At 45.5% G+C, this 20465-nt stretch overlaps 1 protein-coding gene across 1 annotated transcript in view; it reads left to right on the forward strand.

Annotated features, from left to right (window-relative positions):
* Positions 1–20465, forward strand: part of stk32a (serine/threonine kinase 32A) — a 292295-nt gene that overhangs the window by 222020 nt on the left and 49810 nt on the right. Inside the window, exons 6-7 of the mRNA XM_033029996.1 lie at positions 8074–8163; positions 18234–18337. Of these exons, the coding sequence (XP_032885887.1) occupies positions 8074–8163; positions 18234–18337 (194 nt within the window). The remainder of the gene's footprint in view (positions 1–8073; positions 8164–18233; positions 18338–20465) is intronic.

Here is a 20465-nt window from a genome sequence, read left to right on the forward strand (position 1 = left end):
TTGCATGCATGCAAAACAAGCTTTTCACTGTACCTCAGCACATGTGACAATAATAAACTTAAAACTAAACCAAAACTTAAAAATCTCAGACAGCAGAGAGATCTAATCATATGCTAACACACCTGTGGAACTTGAGACCAGGTGAGAGTCCAAGGTAGACCAGGGCATCATGTTGAAGTGATGCAGATTTTGCAGCTGTAGACTTCTCATTGACTATGCTCAGTTGCCACCCTATGTTGGTCTTCACCCTTGTAGTACTATCCCTATACCTTTTCAAGGCAATATGCAGAATCCTACTATCAAAGGCTTCTCCATTCTGGAATTTCACAGCCATGCATAACATTGCCATCAGATGTCCATATTTAAAAGGCCTTTGAGAAGTGTATTGAACTGAATGTCCTGGCTATTGTTTGCTGAAGGTGCTGGTCCAACTAGGAGATTAGTTTCTGTCCAACCTAGATCAGCTCTTGGTTAGATAAACCTAATCTGGGCTCCTGTGCTCTTCCAAATGCTATCCAGTTGATTGCACAAGAACAGTGCCTTTAGACAAGCATGAGAGGCATGGATAGGGTAGATAGCCAATATCTGTTTCCCATGGTAAAAGTGTCCAAAACTAGATTGAGGGGTAAATTCTTCACACTGAGTAGTTAGTATCTGGAATGAGCTACCAGAGGAGGTGGTGAAAGCAGGACCAGTAACAATATTTAAGAGCATCTGGACAGGTACTTGAATGAGCAAAGCTCAGCAGGATATGGAATTAATGCAGGCAAGTGGGATTCAAATAGGTAGGCATGATGGTCAGCATAGATGCAGTGGTGTGAAGGGCCCATCTGCATATTGTACCACTTTGTGACTATGAACCATAATAATAATGATAATAATAATGGATGGGATTTATATAGCGCCTTTCTAATACTCAAGGCGCTTTACATCGCATTATTCATTCATTCCTCAGTCACACTCGGTGGTGGTAAGCTACTTCTGTAGCCACAGCTGCCCTGGGGCAGACTGACGGAAGCGTGGCTGCCAATCTGCGCCTACGGCCCCTCCGACCACCACCAATCACTCACACACATTCACACACAGGCAAAGGTGGGTGAAGTGTCTTGCCCAAGGACACAACGACAGTATGCACTCCAAGCGGGATTCGAACCGGCTACCTTCCGGTTGCCAGCCGAACACTTAGCCCATTGTGCCATCTGTCGTCGTACGAACCATACTCCTTTAAAGGAAAGACATGCTGGGAGATTAAAACCCCTGTCCCACGGTACGAGTTCATTCCAAGAGTTCTCCCAAGTTTACCCTGATTCCAACTCTGAGATTTACGGTAATGGCCACTCGTCCGTACTCGGGGCTCTCGTGGACATTTTTCATCATGTTGAAAAATCTTCAAGTTTAAGTTCAAGTGAGTTTATTGTCATGTGTCCCTGTATAGGACAATGAAATTCTTGCTTTGCTTAAGCACACAGAAAATAGTAGGCATTTACTACAAAACAGATAAATGTGTCCATATACCATGATATAAATATATACACACATGAATAAATAAACTGGTAAAGTGCAAATAACAGAAAGTGGTTATTAATAATCAGAGTTTTGTCCGAGCCAGGTTTAATAGCCTGATGGCTGTGGGGAAGTAGCTATTCCTGAACCTGGTTGTTGCAGTCTTCAGGCTCCTGTACCTTCTACCTGAAGGTAGCAGGGAGATGAGTGTGTGGCCAGGATGGTGTGGGTCTTTGATGATACTGCCAGCCTTTTTGAGGCAGCGACTGCGATAAATCCCCTCGATGGAAGGAAGGTCAGAGCCGATGATGGACTGGGCAGTGTTTACTACTTTTTGTAGTCTTTTCCTCTCCAGGGCGCTCAAATTGCCGAACCAAGCCACGATGCAACGGGTCAGCATTCTCTCTACTGTGCACCTGTAGAAGTTAGAGAGAGTCTTCCTTGACAAACCGACTCTCCGTAATCTTCTCAGGAAGTAGAGGCGCTGATGAGCTTTTTTGATAATTGAGTTAGTGTTCTCGGACCAGGAAAGATCTTCAGAGATGTGCACGCCCAGGAATTTGAAGTTCTTGACCCTTTCAACCAACGTTGATATAAATGGGGCTATGGGTCCCCCTCCTACTCCTTCCAAAGTCCACAATCAGTTCCTTGGTTTTGCTGGTGTTGAGGGCCAGGTTATTGCGCTGGCACCATATGGACAGTTGCTCGATCTCTCTTCTGTATTCTGACTCATCCCCATCAGTGATACGCCCCACAATAGTGGTGTCGTCAGCGAACTTGATGATGGAGTTCGCACTGTGGTTCGCTACGCAGTCATGGGTATAGAGTGAGCACAGCAGGGGGCTGAGCACGCAGCCTTGAGGTGCTCCCATGCTGATTGTTATTGAGGCTGACACATTTCCACCAATACGAACAGACTGTGGTCTGTGGATGAGGAAGTCGAGGATCCAGTTGCAGAGGGATGCGCAGAGACCCAGCTCTGCGAGTTTGGTAACCAGTTTGGAGGGGATGTTATGTTAAATGCCGAGCTGTAATCAATGAATAACAGCCTGACATATGAGTTTTTGTTGTCCAAGTGGTCCAGTGCGGAGTGGAGGGCCAGCGAGATCGCATCCACCGTTGATCTGTTGTGGCGGTACGCGAACTGTAGTGGGTCCAGGTTTTTGTCGAGGTAGGAGTTGATTTGCTCCATGATCAACCTCTCAAAGCACTTCATCACCACTGGTGTTAGTGCCACTGGTCGATAGTCATTGAGGCACGTCACCTTACTCTTCTTGGGCACCGGTATAATTGATGCCCTTTTAAAGCAGGTGGGGACCTCAGACCTCAGAAGTGAGAGGTTGAAAATGTCCGTAAAAACTCCCGGCAGTTGGTCCGCACAGGTTTCACGAGTCTTCCCGTGCTTACCTGCCGTTAGCGAGTCTTCCCGAGTACCTGCCGTTAGTGCTAAGAGACGTCCCCGAGCTCCGACGTTCATTCTCCGTGCTAACTATGAGTTTGATTTTTTTTAAACTCGGGGGAGCTCTTGGAATGAACTCGTACCGTGGGACAGGGCTATGACACTCTCAGGACATCACAAAGAGCTTTAAGTTAAATAAGTGCTTTTTAAATTGTAGTCAGAGTAAGAATGGTTTACAGCGCACATAGATTTATGAACATTAGTTGCATTAGGTTAGAACATCTTAAGGCCATTGGACTACACGAGGCTCTGATGTTTTGCCACATCAAACTCTTCTGCAGTAGTAGATCTAAGGGCAAACCCTCGGGTGCAAGAACAGCTCACAACTCATCTATGTATGCCCGTGAACATGACAGAAAAAAACTTGTGAACAGACTATAATTGGCATGTCAGCAGTCCACAGTGTGCATACCACAGGTCATTTGTTCTCCTCACTCCATCGAGCTGAAAACTGTCAGATTGGCATCACAGAAAATCCTACTTCCCAGCACAAACTGAGCAGAGAGAGAGGTAGTTTAGTTTAGAGATACAGCGCGGAAACAGGCCCATCGGCCCAGCGACCAGCGACCCCCGTACATGAACACTATCCTACACACACTAGGGTCAATTTACATTTATACCAAGCCAATTAATCTACAAACCTGTACGTCTTTGGAGTCTGGGAGGAAACCGAAGAGCTCGGAGAAAACCCACGCAGTCACGGGGAGAACGTACAAACTCTGTACAGATGAGCACCCATAGTCAGGATGGAACCCAGGTCTCCGGTTCTGCAAGTGCTGTAAGGCAGCAACTCTACACCATGCCGCTCGGTGATACAATGACTGGTATGTAATGAGGTTGCTGAGTAAATCTGATTTACACAATTAAAACACACCTGTAATTTTCACAGTCTGCAGGCTTGTGTAATTTCTCTTAATCATTAGAAGTTTTGAATATGTAAAAGAAACAGCAAAGTCAATCTTATGTAAGCAGTCATTAGAATCCGCCTGTGATATTATAACTTTCCAGTTGCTGAATTTTATTCTGATGAGAATATTGAAACTATATATTTTTATCTGCTTAAGCTGAGATCAGCTAGGAATTCAAGGGTTACTTGAAATTAGGGAAATTAATATTCATACCACTGGAAACGAATCTAGTAACTCAACCCTGTGCTTTCTCAATCCTACATGATGGCTGTCTCCTGCTCTTGCTCTGAAGTTAAAAATGTCATCTTGTTTGTTGCATTTTTCTACTCCTCATTCATCATCACACATTCCATTTCCAACTCCTCCCACCTCAATCATTATTTCTGCAGACAGGTTTCAGTCAATATCCAACATTAGCCACTAACCTCCAGAGTTAACAACTGCGCTTGGTTCCAACCCCTCACCTAAGGACTCTATTCTTGGTGGTATGGTACTATGATGGTACTACTTGGTAATGCTAAACCCATTGAATATTAGGTGTAAGTAGTAACTCTCTCTTGTTGGAGATGATCATTGCTCAGTACTTTTGTGCCTTGAATGTGGGAGGACTTTGAAAGGACTTTCCAAATGACTTTGTTCATGATTCAAAAGAAGTGAGATAATGGAGATAATGGGGAATGAGAGGCTCAACTTTTTAAGAAGGGAGGGAGAGAGAAAACGGGGAATTACAGACCAGTTAGTCTAACATCGGTAGTGGGGAAACTGCTAGAGTCAGTTATTAAAGATGGGATAGCAGCACATTTGGAAAGTGGTGAAATCATTGGACAAAGTCAGCATGGATTTACAAAAGGTAAATCATGTCTGACGAATCTTATAGAATTTTTCGAGGATGTAACTAGTAGCGTGGATAGGGGAGAACCAGTGGATGTGGTGTATCTGGACTTCCAGAAGGCTTTCGACAAGGTCCCACATAAGAGATTAGTTTACAAACTTAAAGCACACGGCATTGGGGGTTCAGTATTGATGTGGATAGAGAACTTGCTGGCAAACAGGAAGCAAAGAGTAGGAGTAAACGGGTCCTTTTCACAATGGCAGGCAGTGACAAGTGGGGTACCGCAAGGCTCAGTGCTGGGACCCCAGCTATTTACAATATATATTAATGATCTGGATGAGGGAATTGAAGGCAATATCTCCAAGTTTGCGGATGACACTAAGCTGGGGGGCAGTGTTAGCTGTGAGGAGGATGCTAGGAGACTGCAAGGTGACTTGGATAGGCTGGGTGAGTGGGCAAATGTTTGGCAGATGCAGTATAATGTGGATAAATGTGAGGTTATCCATTTTGGTGGCAAAAACAGGAAAGCAGACTATTATCTAAATGGTGGCCGACTAGGAAAAGGGGAGATGCAGCGAGACCTGGGTGTCATGGTACACCAGTCATTGAAAGTGGGCATGCAGGTGCAGCAGGCAGTGAAGAAAGCGAATGGTATGTTAGCTTTCATAGCAAAAGGATTTGAGTATAGGAGCAGGGAGGTTCTACTGCAGTTGTACAGGGTCTTGGTGAGACCACACCTGGAGTATTGCGTACAGTTTTGGTCTCCAAATCTGAGGAAGGACATTATTGCCATAGAGGGAGTGCAGAGAAGGTTCACCAGACTGATTCCTGGGATGTCAGGACTGTCTTATGAAGAAAGACTGGATAGACTTGGTTTATACTCTCTAGAATTTAGGAGATTGAGAGGGGATCTTATAGAAACTTACAAAATTCTTAAGGGGTTGGACAGGCTAGATGCAGGAAGATTGCTCCCGATGTTGGGGAAGTCCAGGACAAGGGGTCACAGCTTAAGGATAAGGGGGAAATCCTTTAAAACTGAGATGAGAAGAACTTTTTACACACAGAGAGTGGTGAATCTCTGGAACTCCCTGCCACAGAGGGTAGTCGAGGCCAGTTCATTGGCTATATTTAAGAGGGAGTTAGATGTGGCCCTTGTGGCTAAGGGGATCAGAGGGTATGGAGAGAAGGCAGGTACGGGATACTGAGTTGGATGATCAGCCATGATCATATTGAATGGCGGTGCAGGCTCGAAGGGCCGAATGGCCTACTCCTGCACCTAATTTCTATGTTTCTATGTTTCAATATTTGACAGAGTGTGATATGGGGATATAAGGTTATCCTCTGTTGGAGGACGAATACACATGCATCAGATTGTTTTAGTGGAGAGACAGCAAAATGCTGCTGTACAGAGGAATGGGAATACCTTCACACTTGAATCACAACAACTCAGCATGCCGTGAGAGTAAGTAGGCAGGAAGGAAATAAATAGGAAGGTGTCCTTTGGTGCACAAGTGGTTAAGTACAAAAGCATAGTTGCCTTGCAGCTGGAGAGTTTTGGTCTTATTTTAGGAGCAGTATAATTGCATTGGATAAAGTTCAGAGTCATTACATTCAGGAGCAAAACTCCAAGTGCTAGAGGAACTCAGCTAGTCAGGCAGCATCAGTGGAGGGAATGAACAAGTGATAGAAAACATAGAAACATAGAAAATAGGTGCAGGAGTAGGCCATTCGGCCCTTCGAGCCTGTACCGCCATTCAATATGATCATGGCTGATCATCCAACTCAGTATCCTGTACCTGCCTTCTCTCCATGCCCCCGATCCCTTTAGCCACATGATGTTTCCGGTCTGGATTCTTCTTCAGAATGAAGAAGGGTACGGACACAAAACATCCCTTCCACAGATGTTGCCTGGCCCAACGACCATATACTGTCTTGCTCAAGATTTCAGCTTCTGCAGTTACTTGCATTTCCATCATTACTTTCATGCCACTAATGAAGAGATTATGTAAGTGTGTATTATGTCAGTATATTGTTCCGATACGCAGGCTAGTTTTTAAGAATGAGAAATTACCTTTGCAAAATGTACAGGCGCGTCGTAGGATTTGATCAGGAGGGTGCAGAGATAATATATCCTCTTATGGGGTCAAGAACATGGGCTGAATTTACATTGAAGCCATGATATCCATGGAGTGTGCACTGTGTCTCATTGAATTGACTTTATTTATTGTCACATGTAACGAGGTACAGTGAAAATCTTTAGCACCATTGCAACATTAACAACATTGCAGTTTTAACACCATTGTAGCATGAACACAATTATAACATTAACACTGTTGCAACATTAACACCATTGCAGCTTTAACACCATTGTAGCATTAGCAACATTGCAGCTTTAACACCATTGCAGCTTTAACACCATTGTAGCATTAGCAACATTGCAGCTTTAACACCATTGCAGCTTTAACACCATTGCAGCTTTAACACCATTGTAGCATTTAACACAATTACAACATTAACACTGTTGCAACATTAACACCATTGCAGCTTTAACAACATTGCAGCTTTAACACCATTGCAGCATCAACACCATTGCAGCTTTAACACCATTGCAGCATTTAACACCATTGTAGCATTTAACACAATTACAACATTAACACTGTTGCAACATTAACACCATTGCAGCTTTAACAATATTTTAGCATTAACAACATTGCAGATTTAACACCAATGCAACATTAACACCATTGCAGCTTTAACACTTTGCCAGCATCCTGACAAAACGCAGGAAATCAGTTCTCCCACCTCTGGAGAAAAATGACGAATTTCTTCTGCTTTCCTCCCTGTTACAAGATTCATCTTTCCTCTTATCTATTCTTCCTCAACCTCTTATTGTTCCAGCTCAAGCTCCAAAGACGTCCAGGTTTGTAGGTTAATTGGCTTGGCATCAATGTAAACTTGTCCCTGTGTGTGTAGGAGAGTAGTGTTAATGTGCAGGGATCACTAGTCAGTGCGGATTCGATGGGCCGATGGGCCTGTTTCCTCGCTATATCTCTAAACTAAACTAAACTCTTTTCTCCACTTGAAAGTTTTCATCAGTTCCGGTGAAATATTGTTCATCACTACATTGACACTGTTTATCTCACCAGTGACCTGCTCAGTATGTATTGCATTTCCTGTGCCTTTTATATAGGATTGCAGCAATCACAAATGTCTCCACATAACAGATAGGGCAAGGATTGTTATCTGGCGACTATGAGTCCACATAATTAATGCCAGTTTCAGGGTGATATGAAGACTATTTGATCATCTGTATTTTGCCAGTGGACATTCTGTGTGTTGATCATCCGTTTATGTTATCTGAACCTTTCCAGGGCATGTGCACATCACTGACTTCAACATTGCGGCAATGGTGAAGGAGGAGAAAGAAGCCACGTCTATTGCAGGCACAAAGCCATACATGGGTAAGTGTGGGTGCATTTACATAGCACCTGCCTTGACTTCAGGAGAAAGCATTCTGCAGCTATTCACAGAAGAACCTTTGCTGAGAGCTGGGTGGAGCTGGTGCCAATCATTTTGGAAAGTAAAATTGAAGGAAAAATGGGATTAAGGGAAAATTCATTATTTCTATTTCCAATAATTGATCACCCTCTTATTATCACCTCAGTACTTTGAGTATGTAATACCATGCATTTACTCTTCAATACTATGTGTCATTGTTGCAAATCATGGAGAATGTTTTTACATTTCCGTCACTGCTCACAGTTTTAATCTGATTTCCCAATGAAGGGAATCTTCCTTCACGCCATATCACTGGCCTTATTTACACTAGTTCCATACCTAAATTCGTGCATCTGAAACAGATTTTGAAATTCATCAAATTAATATCACTCCTTTACCCAAAACTTTCCTTATTTTGCGGTTACTTTTTAATCATGAGCCATGAACATTGTTATATTTTAAATAGTCCAGGCTGTTCACAGCACACTGTTCTGCATAGCTGCCTCAAATGTATTTCAAGTGCACATTTTAATACACATATTTCCTAATTTGACTTTGCAATTGTATCAGAAGATTAAAAGTTGTCCATGGTTCTTGCATTATCTCTTTTCACAAACTCCATTTATTCATTGGTGGTTTCTCTGTCCAACAGTGTGATCATTGTTAAGACTTCCACCACCAAAGGTTTATTACCATCATTATTTCTTAACTCCACACGAACTGATCCTACTTGCTGATTTTCTGAGCCAGGTCTCTTTCCCATTGCTGATTCAATGCCATCCTTTACTATCAGAGCTACCTACCTTATTTCCCCTTCAAGCCATCCTGTTGAATTATTAAGTACTCCAGAATATTTGGTTACCAGTATGGTCATCTTGCAGCTATGCTTCTGTGAAGACTATTAGGTCACACTCACTTGTGCATATTAAACATGGCCTCTGGATAAGAAAGCAAACCTGGATAGGACAGGTTTGGGGGGTTATGGACCAAGAGCAGGCAAGTGGGACTAGGGTAGCTGGGACATTGCTGGCCGGTGTGGGCGAGTTGGGCGAAGGGCCTGTTTCCACACTGTGTCACTCTATGACTGTAAGTTCATAAGTGATAGGAGCAGAATTAGGCCATTTGGCACATTATGATGGCTGATCTAACTTTCCCTCTTAACCCCATTCTCCTGCCTTCCTCATAACCCCTGACACCTGTATTAATCAATCCGTACTGTTCCAAGGAAGCGTTTCCCTCCTTCCTCATGACTGGCCCAGTGACTCAAACCCACTTGGTCTCACACATCTGAGCTGTGCATTCAACCCTTTGATCTCCATCATCCTATTGCCGATTTGCAAATGGCCAGAGATTTTTTTACCTATGTTTTTCTGTGTGTTGATTATAGATTGTAGAAACTCATTCTGCCCCAGTAGAATCACTTAGTTCTACCTCTTTCATTGGTTCATGGGTGGACCACAATGGCAGAATCCTCCCCTTCCCATTCCTGCGTTCTCTCCCCACCCTGAGGAGATGTCTTGAACCCTGACAGTGGGCAGTCAATACTGTCTCCAGCACAGAGAATATTTGCTGTCACCTTGGTAAGATGGCCCTGACACTGTGACTTTTCATTTCACTACACCAGCTGGTGTGCCCTGCTCCACCCGCCCAGTTCCTCCTCATACATTGCACAGATCTGTCTGCATGTCTACTCAACTCAAGCTGTCTGTCCACTCAAAATCTACACAACACTGGGTGCCGTTCTGCTTGAAGGTTGTAAGTACACAAAATGTGAAGGGCTGTTGGAAGCAGGGGAGCTCTGAACCATTTAAATATTGTAAAGACACAAGAATCAGCAGTTGCTGGAATCTGCAATGTTTTTTTGCTGACTATTATACATATTATACGACGGGCCTCGCCGCTGTGGATTGGGAACGCAACTGGAGGCCTTTATCGAGGCTCCCCGGTCTCGATGCCGCCTGGATCGCCGTGTAGAATCCTGGCCGGGTCTTCGCAGGTCTAACGGAGGAGCCGGGCCACGGAGGCGTGAAGTGGGGCGTCAACAGCGGTGAGGCCTCAACGGTGGTGAAGCCTCGCAACGATGGGCCTCAGCGGTGATGAAGTCTCGCGGCGGCGGTGACGCCTTGCTGGTCGACTCATGGTCGATGGTCAACGAGAGCATGGAAGAACCGTGGGGTGAGGGGAAAACAATGGACAATGGGGAACCGTTGTGGGTGGGGCGGGAAGAACAAAAGGGGGAGCCGGAATGCTTTGTAACTTTGATAGCAACGTAGGCGGCTGCTATTTGTATACATTGGGTATACAGCAAAAAATCTCACTGTGCCTAGTCACTGTGCCTAGAAAGTATTCCATTCCATTCTATTCTATTCTATATTGCTACGCAGTTATGCTGAAAGCAAGCAATGAGACAGTCAGAACAATGCAGATGTGGCTCCTTTAATTGACTGATCCTAAAGGGTGGTCCCTCCATCTGCACAGATCCTGCTCAGTATTTCTCTGAACTGTCAGAAGGGATTATTGCTCAGTTCTGTCGAATGGAATCTTGGAAGGAGATGACTGAGCCAATTAGCCTAACCCACGAGCTATAATGCGCAAGGGAGAGTGATTGATTTTGCACCAGTGGCTAGGATATATGCAGACATGATCACAATCTGAGACAGACATATAAGACGTTGCCATGCCTACCGAGACCTGAGTGTGAACGGTAGTGGTAGCTGTTATAATTATGAAAAATAACTTCAAGAACCACTACCCATCTACCACTACTTTTTCACAGTAACTGACAGTCAGGTCTCCATATGAATTTCTGAAGGCTAATTAATGCCAGCAGCACTTCAAAGTATTTCCACATGACAAAGTTGTCTTTTCTGAAATTAATTGTGTTTATCAAACTTCTTTTGCTGCCTGTGTTTCTTGAGAAATAAAAAGCCCTCCCCCCCCCCCCCCCCACCCCTAAACAGCCACAAATGAAGAACTGGGAGAGAGATGGGGGGCAGTGAATATCTGGACCAGCACTTGGACATTTTTGGAGTCCCACAGGAGAGGCAGGTGCCCATAGCCCTCCTTACCTTTGACACCCTCTTCAGTGTGGCTGGATGCAGGAGGCCACATACTGCACAGCTAAAACTGCTCACCAACACACGCAAACCACTGTGTGAAGTTTCGAGCCCTTTTCCTTGGTACAGTAAATGCACATTGGCACATTGTATTGCGAGCAATTTCAATTTTGGGCACCATATCTGAGGATGGATGTGCTGGCTCTGGAGAGGGTCCAGAGGAGGTTTACAAGAATGATCCCAGGAATGAGTGGGTTAACGTATGGTGAGCGTTTGAGGACACTGGGCCTGTACTCGCTGGAGTTTAGAAGGATGAGGGGCCACCTCATTCAAACTTACCGAATAGTGAAAGATTTGGATAGAGTGGATGTGGAGAGGATGTTTCCACTAGTGGGAGAGTCTTGGACCAGAGGCCATAACCTCAGAATTGCCACAGAAGGCAGAGCTAGAGAGATTCGTGTTCAAGGGTTATGGGGAGAAGGCAGGAGAATGGGATTAGGAGGGAGACGTAGATCAGCTATGATTGAATGGCGGAGTAGACTTGATAGGTCGAATGGCCTAATTCTGCTCCTATCACTAATCACCTTATGACATGACCACATGGCATGGCTAACTCTAGATGCCAACACATATAACTCTATACCAAACTCATTTAATCTCTTCAGTCTGCTGTGTCCAACCCTTTGTGCTAAACTTGTTTTAATCCTCTGTCCCTGACCTGTTTACTGCTTTACAACCCTGATAGGTCTAAAAGGCTTTCCAGTTAGCATGTCTAACCCTCCATGCCAGCTGCACCTCCCAGGGAGGAAGACCAATACCAGCTTATAGACCTGTCTTATTCCTGAGAGCTCCTGCGACCAATCAGGCTAAACCGTATCTTGTTCCAGTAATTTCACCAAGAGCAGCCTCTGCCTGGCCATTTTGGTGAGCAGCCAAACGCGTCTGAAGAAGGGTCACGCCCCCAAAACATCGCCTATTTCTTTTCTCCATGATGCTGCCTGTCTCGCTGAGTTACTCTAGCAATTTGTTGCTATCTTCAGCTGAACCCAGAGCATCCGCCAGGCCCAGCACTTAGGACTCCTATGTTTCTTCACAAAAGTATATAGGACAAGGAAAGTTGTTTCAGCATATACACGTGAGGACATTCATAGCTGTGTGACACTGCAACCAACATCCAGTGTCATATTTATGCATAGTACTGGCTTATGCCCCTGTCCCACTTAGGAAACCTGAACGGAAACCTCTGGAGACTTTGCGCCCTGCCCAAGGTTTCTGTGCGGTTCACGGAGGTTGCAGGTGGTTGCCAGAGGTTGCAGGTAGTGGAAGCAGGTAGGGAGACTGACAAAAACCTCTGGGAACCGCACGGAAACCTTGGGTGGGGCTCAAAGTCTACAGAGGTTTCCGTTCAGGTTTCCGAAGTGGGACAGGGGCATAACTATTCCTTGTATGTAACAAGCTAGGTATTCAAAAGGGCGGCATGGTGGCGCAGCGGTAGAGTTGCTGTTTACAGCGCCAGAGACCCGGGTTCGATCCTGACTATGGGTGCTATCTGTAGGGAGTTTGTACGTTCTCCCAGTGACCTGCGTGTGTTTTCTCCGGGGGCTCTGGTTTCTTCCCACACTCCAAAGACATATAGGTTTGTAGGTTAATTGGTGTGGTAAAATTGTAAATTGTCTCTAGTGTGTAAGATAGTGTTAGAGTATGGGGATTGCTGGTCGGCGTGGATTCTGTGGGCCGAAGGGCCTGTTTCCATGCTATATCTCCAAACTAAACTCAACTAAATTAAAAAAAACTAAAAATGTACAGCCTTTTGCAGCTAACAAAGCACTTTTATTTTTTGTTATATCTTGGTACCTTACTTCAATGAGCAGCAAACCAGAAGAACCCAGTTGAGAAGATGTAATTAGCTACTTGAAGGGAATACCTCTGGTTGAAGCATCGTGGGCAAGTTAGGACAAGCAGGTGAAAATGATTGTTCCGAGCTGAGCAGCCTCAGGGCTTTAATCTCCGAGCCTTTCCCATTTGACAGCAATGCAGGAACATTGTTTCCAGAGACTATGTCCAGACAAGAGCTGAGGGGGAAAATGGGCAGGTCTATGAAGCTGGAAAAAGTGCAGAAAAGATTTGCGAGGACGTCACCAGAATTTCGAGGGACTGAGCTATAGGAATGGGTGAGCAGGCTAGGACTTCAATTCTTGGAACGTAGGAGACATAGAGGTGATCTTACAAAGGTGAATAAAATCATGCAAGGCTGAAAGCTCCGTCTTTTTCCCAGGGTCAAGGAATCAAGAACTTGCAGGCGGAGGTTTAAGGGAAAAGGCAAAAGATTTAATAGGAACCTGAAGTGCAACTATTGCACATACAATGGGCATATGGAATGGGAAGGGGAGTTAAAGTGTTTGTCAACCTGAAGATCACGCTGAACCAGGAAGACTGAACCTTCAGTGATTCTGTACAATACTGTTAACCATAGCTGCTTCAAGGACTGCTTCACCAGTGACGGGAGAGGAGAAGGTGCATGCACTTTGGGTTTCATACAGCAACCTGGGTACCATATGTGGCTACATGTGCAATCACAGAAGGTTAAAAATTGCAATGAGAATTGTATTGAGTCATTGTCTGCAAAGACATTGCCATTGGAAAGTGCAGATATGTGTATGTCTCTGTAAGCTATAAATGGGAGCACTAATAATAAAATGTTCATCACATGAGAACATCAAATGTTTAACCCATCCTGTTTGGGATGTTTTGTTTATCATTGCCATGTCTACCAATATACAGTGAAAAACGTTACTTTGCTTGCTATACATTAGTACAATCAAATACTTATCATGTTGATGTGACAGCCAAGAAGGCACACTAATGCCTGAGATGGAGGAAATTTGCCATGTCTCTGTTGACTGACGAACTTCTCAGATGCACCATAGAAAGCATACTGTCAGGTTGCATTAAAGCTTGGTTTGGGACCAGCTGTGCTCAAGACTGCAAGACACAGCAGAGAGTTGTAGATGTAGACCAGTCCATTACACACTCCCCACCATTGATCCACTTACACTTCATGCTGCCTCAGATAAGCAGCCAACATAATCAAAGCCGTGTCCCATGCTGGTTATTCCTTCTTCATCCTGGTCCTGTTGAGTAGAAGACACAGAAGCCACCACCCATAGGCACAGCTTCTTCCCTTCTGTTATCAGGCTTCTGAATGGTCCCTCAATACGCTAGGGTACTGCCTGATTCACCCCTATCCCATTGTGGACATTGGACCTTGTCTATGGAACTATTGTGCTCCGAGGCCAAGAACTATATTCTGCACTCTGTACCTTCCTCTTTGCTCAACCTATTGCACTTGAGTTTGATATGATTTTATTTACACATAGTATTATCTGAAGAGAGAGAGAGAGAGAGAGAGAGAGAGAGAGAGAGAGAGAGAGAGAGAGAGAGAGAGAGAGAGAGAGAGAGAGAGAGAGAGAGAGAGAGAGAGAGATAGAGAGAGAGAGAGAGAGAGCAGAGCGAGCTACGGATCGCTCTCTCGCTCTCTGCTCTCTCTCTCTCTCTCTCGCTCTCTCCCTCTCTCTCTCTCCTCTCTCTCTCTCCTCTCTCTCCTCTCTCTCTCTCTCTCCTTCTCTCTCTCTCTCTCTCTCCTCTCTATCTCCTCTCTCCTTTTTCTGCCCTTTTACTTTCTTCCGCCTCCTTCTCCCTTTTTGCCCTTCCTCCCTTGCCCCCTTTCTTTTCTTCCCTTTTCTTTTGTCCCGCTCTTTTTCCTTGTTTTTTGAGGTGGGGAAGGAAAGTGTGTATCCCTGTGTGTGTGTGTGTCTCCCTGTGTGTGTGTGTGTGTCTCCCTGTGTGTGTGTGCATGTGTGTGTGTCTCCCTGTGTGTGCCTCCCTGTGTGTGTGCCTCCCTGTGTGTGTGTGTCTCCCTGTGTGTGTGTCTTCCTTTGTGTATGTGTCTCCCTGTGTGTGCGTGTGTGTCTGTCTCCCTGTGTGTGTGTGTGTGTCTGTCTCCCTGTGTTTGTGTGTGTCTCCCTGTGTGTGTCTCCCTGAGAGTGTGCGCATGTCTGTGTGTCTCCCTGTGTGTGTGTGTGTGTGTGTGTCTCCCTGTGTGTGTGTGTGTGTGTGTGTGTCTCCCTGTGTGTGTGTCTTCCTGTGTGTGTGTCTCCCTGTGTGTGTGTCTCCCTGTGTGTGTGTCTCCCTGTGTGTGTGTGTCCCTGTGTGTGTGTGTCTCCCTGTGTGTGTGTGTCTCCCTGTGTGTGTGTGTCTCCCTGTGTGTGTGTGTGTGTGTGTGTGTGTGTGTGTGTGTGTGTGTCTCCCTGTGTGTGTGTGTGTGTGTGTGTGTGTGTGTGTGTGTGTCTCCCTGTGTGTGTGTCTCCCTGTGTGCGTGTGTGTGTGTGTGTGTGTCTCCCTGTGTGTGTGTGTGTGTGTGTGTGTATCTCCCTGTGTGTGTGTGTGTATGTGTCTCCCTGTGTGTGTGTGCATGTCTGAGTGTCTCCCTGTGTGTGTGTATGTGTCTCCCTGTGTGTGTGTGTGTGTCTCCCTGTGTGTGTGTGTGTGTGTATGTGTCTCCCTGTGTGTGTGTATGTGTCTCCCTGTGTGTGTGTGCATGTCTGAGTGTGTGTGTGTGTGTATGTGTCTCCCTGTGTGTGTGTGTGTGTGTGTGTGTGTGTGTGTGTGTGTGTGTGTGTGTCTCTCCCTGTGTGTGTGTGTGTCTCTCCCTGTGTGTGTGCATGTCTGTGTGTCCCCCTGTGTGTATGTGTGTGTGTGTCTGTGTCTCCCAGTGTGTGTCCCCCTGTGTGTGTCTCCCTGTGTGTGTGTGTGTGTGTGTGTATGTGTGTGTGTCTCCCTGTGTGTGTGTGTGTGTGTGTCTCTCTCCCTGTGTGTGTGTGTGTCTCCCTGTGTGTGTGCATGTCTGTGTGTCCCCCTGTGTGTATGTGTGTGTGTCTGTGTCTCCCAGTGTGTGTCCCCCTGTGTGTGTCTCCCTGTGTGTGTGTGTGTGTGTGTCTGTGTCTCCCTGTGTGTGTGTGTGTATCCCTGTATGTGTGTGTGTGTCTCCCCATGTGTGTGTGTGTGTGTCTCCCCATGTGTGTGTGTGTGTGTCTCCCTGTGTGTATATCCCTGTGTGTGTGTGTGTGTGTCTCCCTGTGCTTGTGTGTGTCTGTCTCCCTGTGTGTGTGTGTGTCTTCCTTTGTGTGTGTGTCTCCCTGTGCGTCTGTTGTCACATCCTGGCCTTAGACAGGGCTGCCAACTCTCACGCTTTGAGCTTTGAGCGCTTTGAGCGTGAGAGTCACGCATTTCAGCCAATTCTCACGCTGATGACAGAATTCTCATGCTGTCTTCAGTCCCTGCACAGTTTGTCTTTTTTGCGCCATATCACAACGATCTGTGCGGTCTGTGGAAGCGCATCAGTTGGCGGTTGTGAGTGACATCGCATCTCTTCTCTTCTCTTCTTTCTTGGTTGGATGTGCAGCCGCCGACAACATGAAGCAGCCGGAGATAGAACTAACCAGGTGAATCAGTTGTAAAACATGGGGAGGACCACACTGAGGCCAAACATCTAGGACAGGGTTCGTCAACCTACGGCACACGGGCTGTAACCCAAAAAACCTGAACACCCGCCACCCCACCCCCCCCCCCCCCCCTCCTCCAGGTCGCAACGCTCCCTTGCAATTTCTCACTCAACTCCCACCCAATGTTGGCAGCCTTGCAGGTTACATTATTTATTTTTCTTTTTAATAAACTTTCTTACATATTTTGATGTTGTGAGAGTGTCACTTACCTTGGAATGCTTGACTGGGCTCGAGCCCAAGATGGGAACCTCTGATAGATGGATAAAACCTTCTCTGCCTTCACTCATATCTGTATGTAGTCAGTTAGTTAGTTAGTTTAATTTATTATCACATGTACCGAGGTACAGGGAAAAGCTTTTGTTGCACACTAACCAGTCAGCAGAAAGACAATACATGATTACAATCGACCCATTTATGGTATGTAGACACATGATAAGGGAATAACGTTTAGTGCAAGGTAAAGCCAGTAAAGTCCGATCAAAGATAGTCTGAGGGTCACTGCTCTCTGGTTGTGGTAGGATCATTCAGTTGCCTGATAACAGCTGGGAAGGGGAAAACGAGAGAGTGTCCAGGGTGCGACTCATCCTTGACCGTTCTGCTGGCCTTGCCGAGGCAGCGTGAGTTATAAATGGAGTCGATGAAAGGGAGATTGGTTTGTGTGATGGTCTGGGCTGCGTCTACAATTCGTTGCAATTCCTTGCAGTCTTGAAAGGAGCTATTCCAAAACCGAGCTCTGATGCATTCTGATAAAATGCTTTCTACGGTGCATCTGTAGAAGTTGGCGAGAGTTGTAGGGGACATGACGAACTTCCTAAGCCTTCTAAGGAAGTTGGTGTGCCGCTATTCCCCTGTGTTCCATCTCCATGTCATCCTGCAAAGGGAAGTATTACCTCTATTCAGGTACCCATTGGAAGAAAGTGCAGAGTGTGGAAAAGTAGCTGAAACACATTCTATGCAACTGGTTTTGAAACAGAGTTTCAGCAAGACCCTTGAGCAACCTATTTTTCTAATTTACTGTCAGGAAACCTTAGTGGGTATTTGTTTTGAATTTTGTTACAGTGGATTATTTCCAGCCCCATTACTGTCATTTCACGGATGAAGCCAAGAAGAGTTTAAGGCATGTGATCGACCCCTGCTGCTCTGAGTAGTGAAATGCTGCAAAATATACCTGGAGCTTCAGCGAAGGTTCCAATCCAGATAATGGAGCAGTCAGTGTAGCTGGAAATACAAAATGATCAAACTTCTGCTGCTAGTTTACATTTTCCTTAACTTTCCTCTGTGAAACTATTCATCTGTCTAACTTGTCAAAAAGGACAAGGTTTGTAAACTTGCTCGCACCAGCACAACCAAGCATGGATTATTGACGGCATTAAATAACTGTATTCATTGTAATCTTTTATTTTCATATTTCCACAGCTCCTGAAATATTTCATCCATTTATAAATGGGTGCACTGGCTATCACTTTGCAGTGGACTGGTGGTCGCTTGGAATCACTGCATATGAGCTCCTCAAAGGACAGGCATGTTGAACGGCTCTTGCACTTATATTCATAGAGTCATAGGTATACAGTTTGGAAACAGGCCCTTCGGCCCAACTTCCCCACACTGGCCAACATGTCCCATCTACACTAGCACCACCTGCCTGTATTTGGCCCATACCCCTCTAAATCTGTCCTATTCATGATGTACCTGTCTAATTGTTTCTTTTTAAATTGCGATAGTCCCTGCCTCAGCTACCTCCTCTGATAGCTCGTTCAATAACCCACCACTCTTTGTGTGAATAAGTTACCCCAAAGATTCCTATTAAATCTTTTCCCCCTTCACATTAAACCTATTTTCTCTGGATCTCTTGCCCCTGCTCTAGGCAAGAAACTCTGTGCATCTACCCAATCTAGTCCTCTCATGATTTTAAACACCTCTATAAGATCCCCTCTCATCCTCCGGCGCTCCATGAAGTAGAGTCCCAGCCTACTCAACCTCTCCCTATAGCTCAGGCTCTTGAGTCTTAGCAACATCCTCATAAATCTTCTCTGTACCCTTTCCAGCTTGCCAACATCTTTCCTATAACAAGGTGCCCAGAACTGAACACAATACTCTAAATGTGGCCTCACTAACGTCTTATACAACTGCAACATGACTTCCCAACTTCTATACTCAACACTGTGACTGCTGAAGGCCAATGTGCCAAAAGCCGTTTTGACCACCCTTTTTACCTGCAACTCCATCTTCAAGGAACTATGTACCAGCACTCCTAGATCCCTCTGCTGTCCAACACTCCCCAGAGCCCTACCATTCACTGTGTAGGTCCTGCCCTTGTTAGACGTCCCAAAATGCAACAACTCACATTTCTCTGTATTAAATTCCATCAACCATTCCTCAGCCCACCTGGCCAATCGATCCAGATCCTGCTGCAATGTTTCACAACCATCTTCACTATCTGCAATACCATCCACTTTTGTATCATCTGCAAACTTGCTAATCTTGCCATGTTCGTTTTCATCCCAATCATTGATATATTGGAGGAGTTGCAGGCAGTGATGAATACTGTCAGAAGATACAACGTGATATACTGTAGACAGCTGCAAAAATGGGTGGAGAAAAGGCAAATGGAGTTTAACCCGAGCAAGTACAAGTTTCATATTGGGAGGTTGAATGTAAGGAGAGAGTGTACAGTTAATGGCAATACCCTTATCAGCATTTATCTGCAGTGGGATCTTGGAGTCCAAGTTCATAGCTCATGATGTGGATGGTTTGGTAAAAACAACATATGCTATGCTTGCCTTCATTGCTGGGGGCATTGAGCACAAGAGTCAGGGAGGGCAGGAAAGTGGTGCAGCGGTAGAGTTGTTACAGCGCCAGAGACCTAGGTTTGATCCTGACTATTGATGCTGTTTGTACGGAGTATGTACGTCCTCCCTGTGACCCCGTGGGTTTTCTCCTGGTGTTCCGGTTTCCTCCCACATTCCAAAGACATGCAGGTTTGCAGGTTAATTGGCTTTTGTAAATTTTCCCCGGCGTGTAGGGTAGAACTAGTGCATGGGTGATAGTTAGTCAGCGTGGACACGATGGGCCGAAGGGCCTGTTTCCATGCTCTATCTCTAAACGAAATTAAACTAAGTCACGGTGCAGCCTCTATATGAGTTTGGTTATGCCCCTGTCCCACTTAGGAAACCTGAACGGAAACCTCTGGAGACTATGCGCCCCACCCAAGGTTTCCATGTGGTTCCCGGAGGTTTTTGTCAGTCTCCCTACCTGCTTCCACTACCTGCAACCTCCGGCAACCACCTGCAACCTCCGGGAACTGCACGGAAACCTTGGGTGGGGCGCAAGGTCTCCAGAGGTTTCCATTCAGGTTTCCTAAGTGGGACAGGGGCATAAGGCTACATTTCAAATATGTGCAGTTCTAGTCGCCCCATTACAAGAAAGATACAGATGTTTTGGAGAGGGTGCAGAGGTGTTTTACCCTCTGCAGGAATGCTGCCTGGATTAGAGAGTTTTAGGTACACGTGCACTTGGATTGTTTTCTCTGGAGCTTCGGAGGTTGAAGGGAGACTTGATAGCAGTATATAAAATGATGAGAGGCATAGATAGGGTAGATAGTATCTTTTTTGCATGGTGGAAATGTTCAACACTAGAGGGCATAGCTAT

This window comes from Amblyraja radiata, chromosome 11 (assembly GCF_010909765.2).
Source record: "Amblyraja radiata isolate CabotCenter1 chromosome 11, sAmbRad1.1.pri, whole genome shotgun sequence".
NCBI lineage: Eukaryota > Metazoa > Chordata > Chondrichthyes > Rajiformes > Rajidae > Amblyraja > Amblyraja radiata.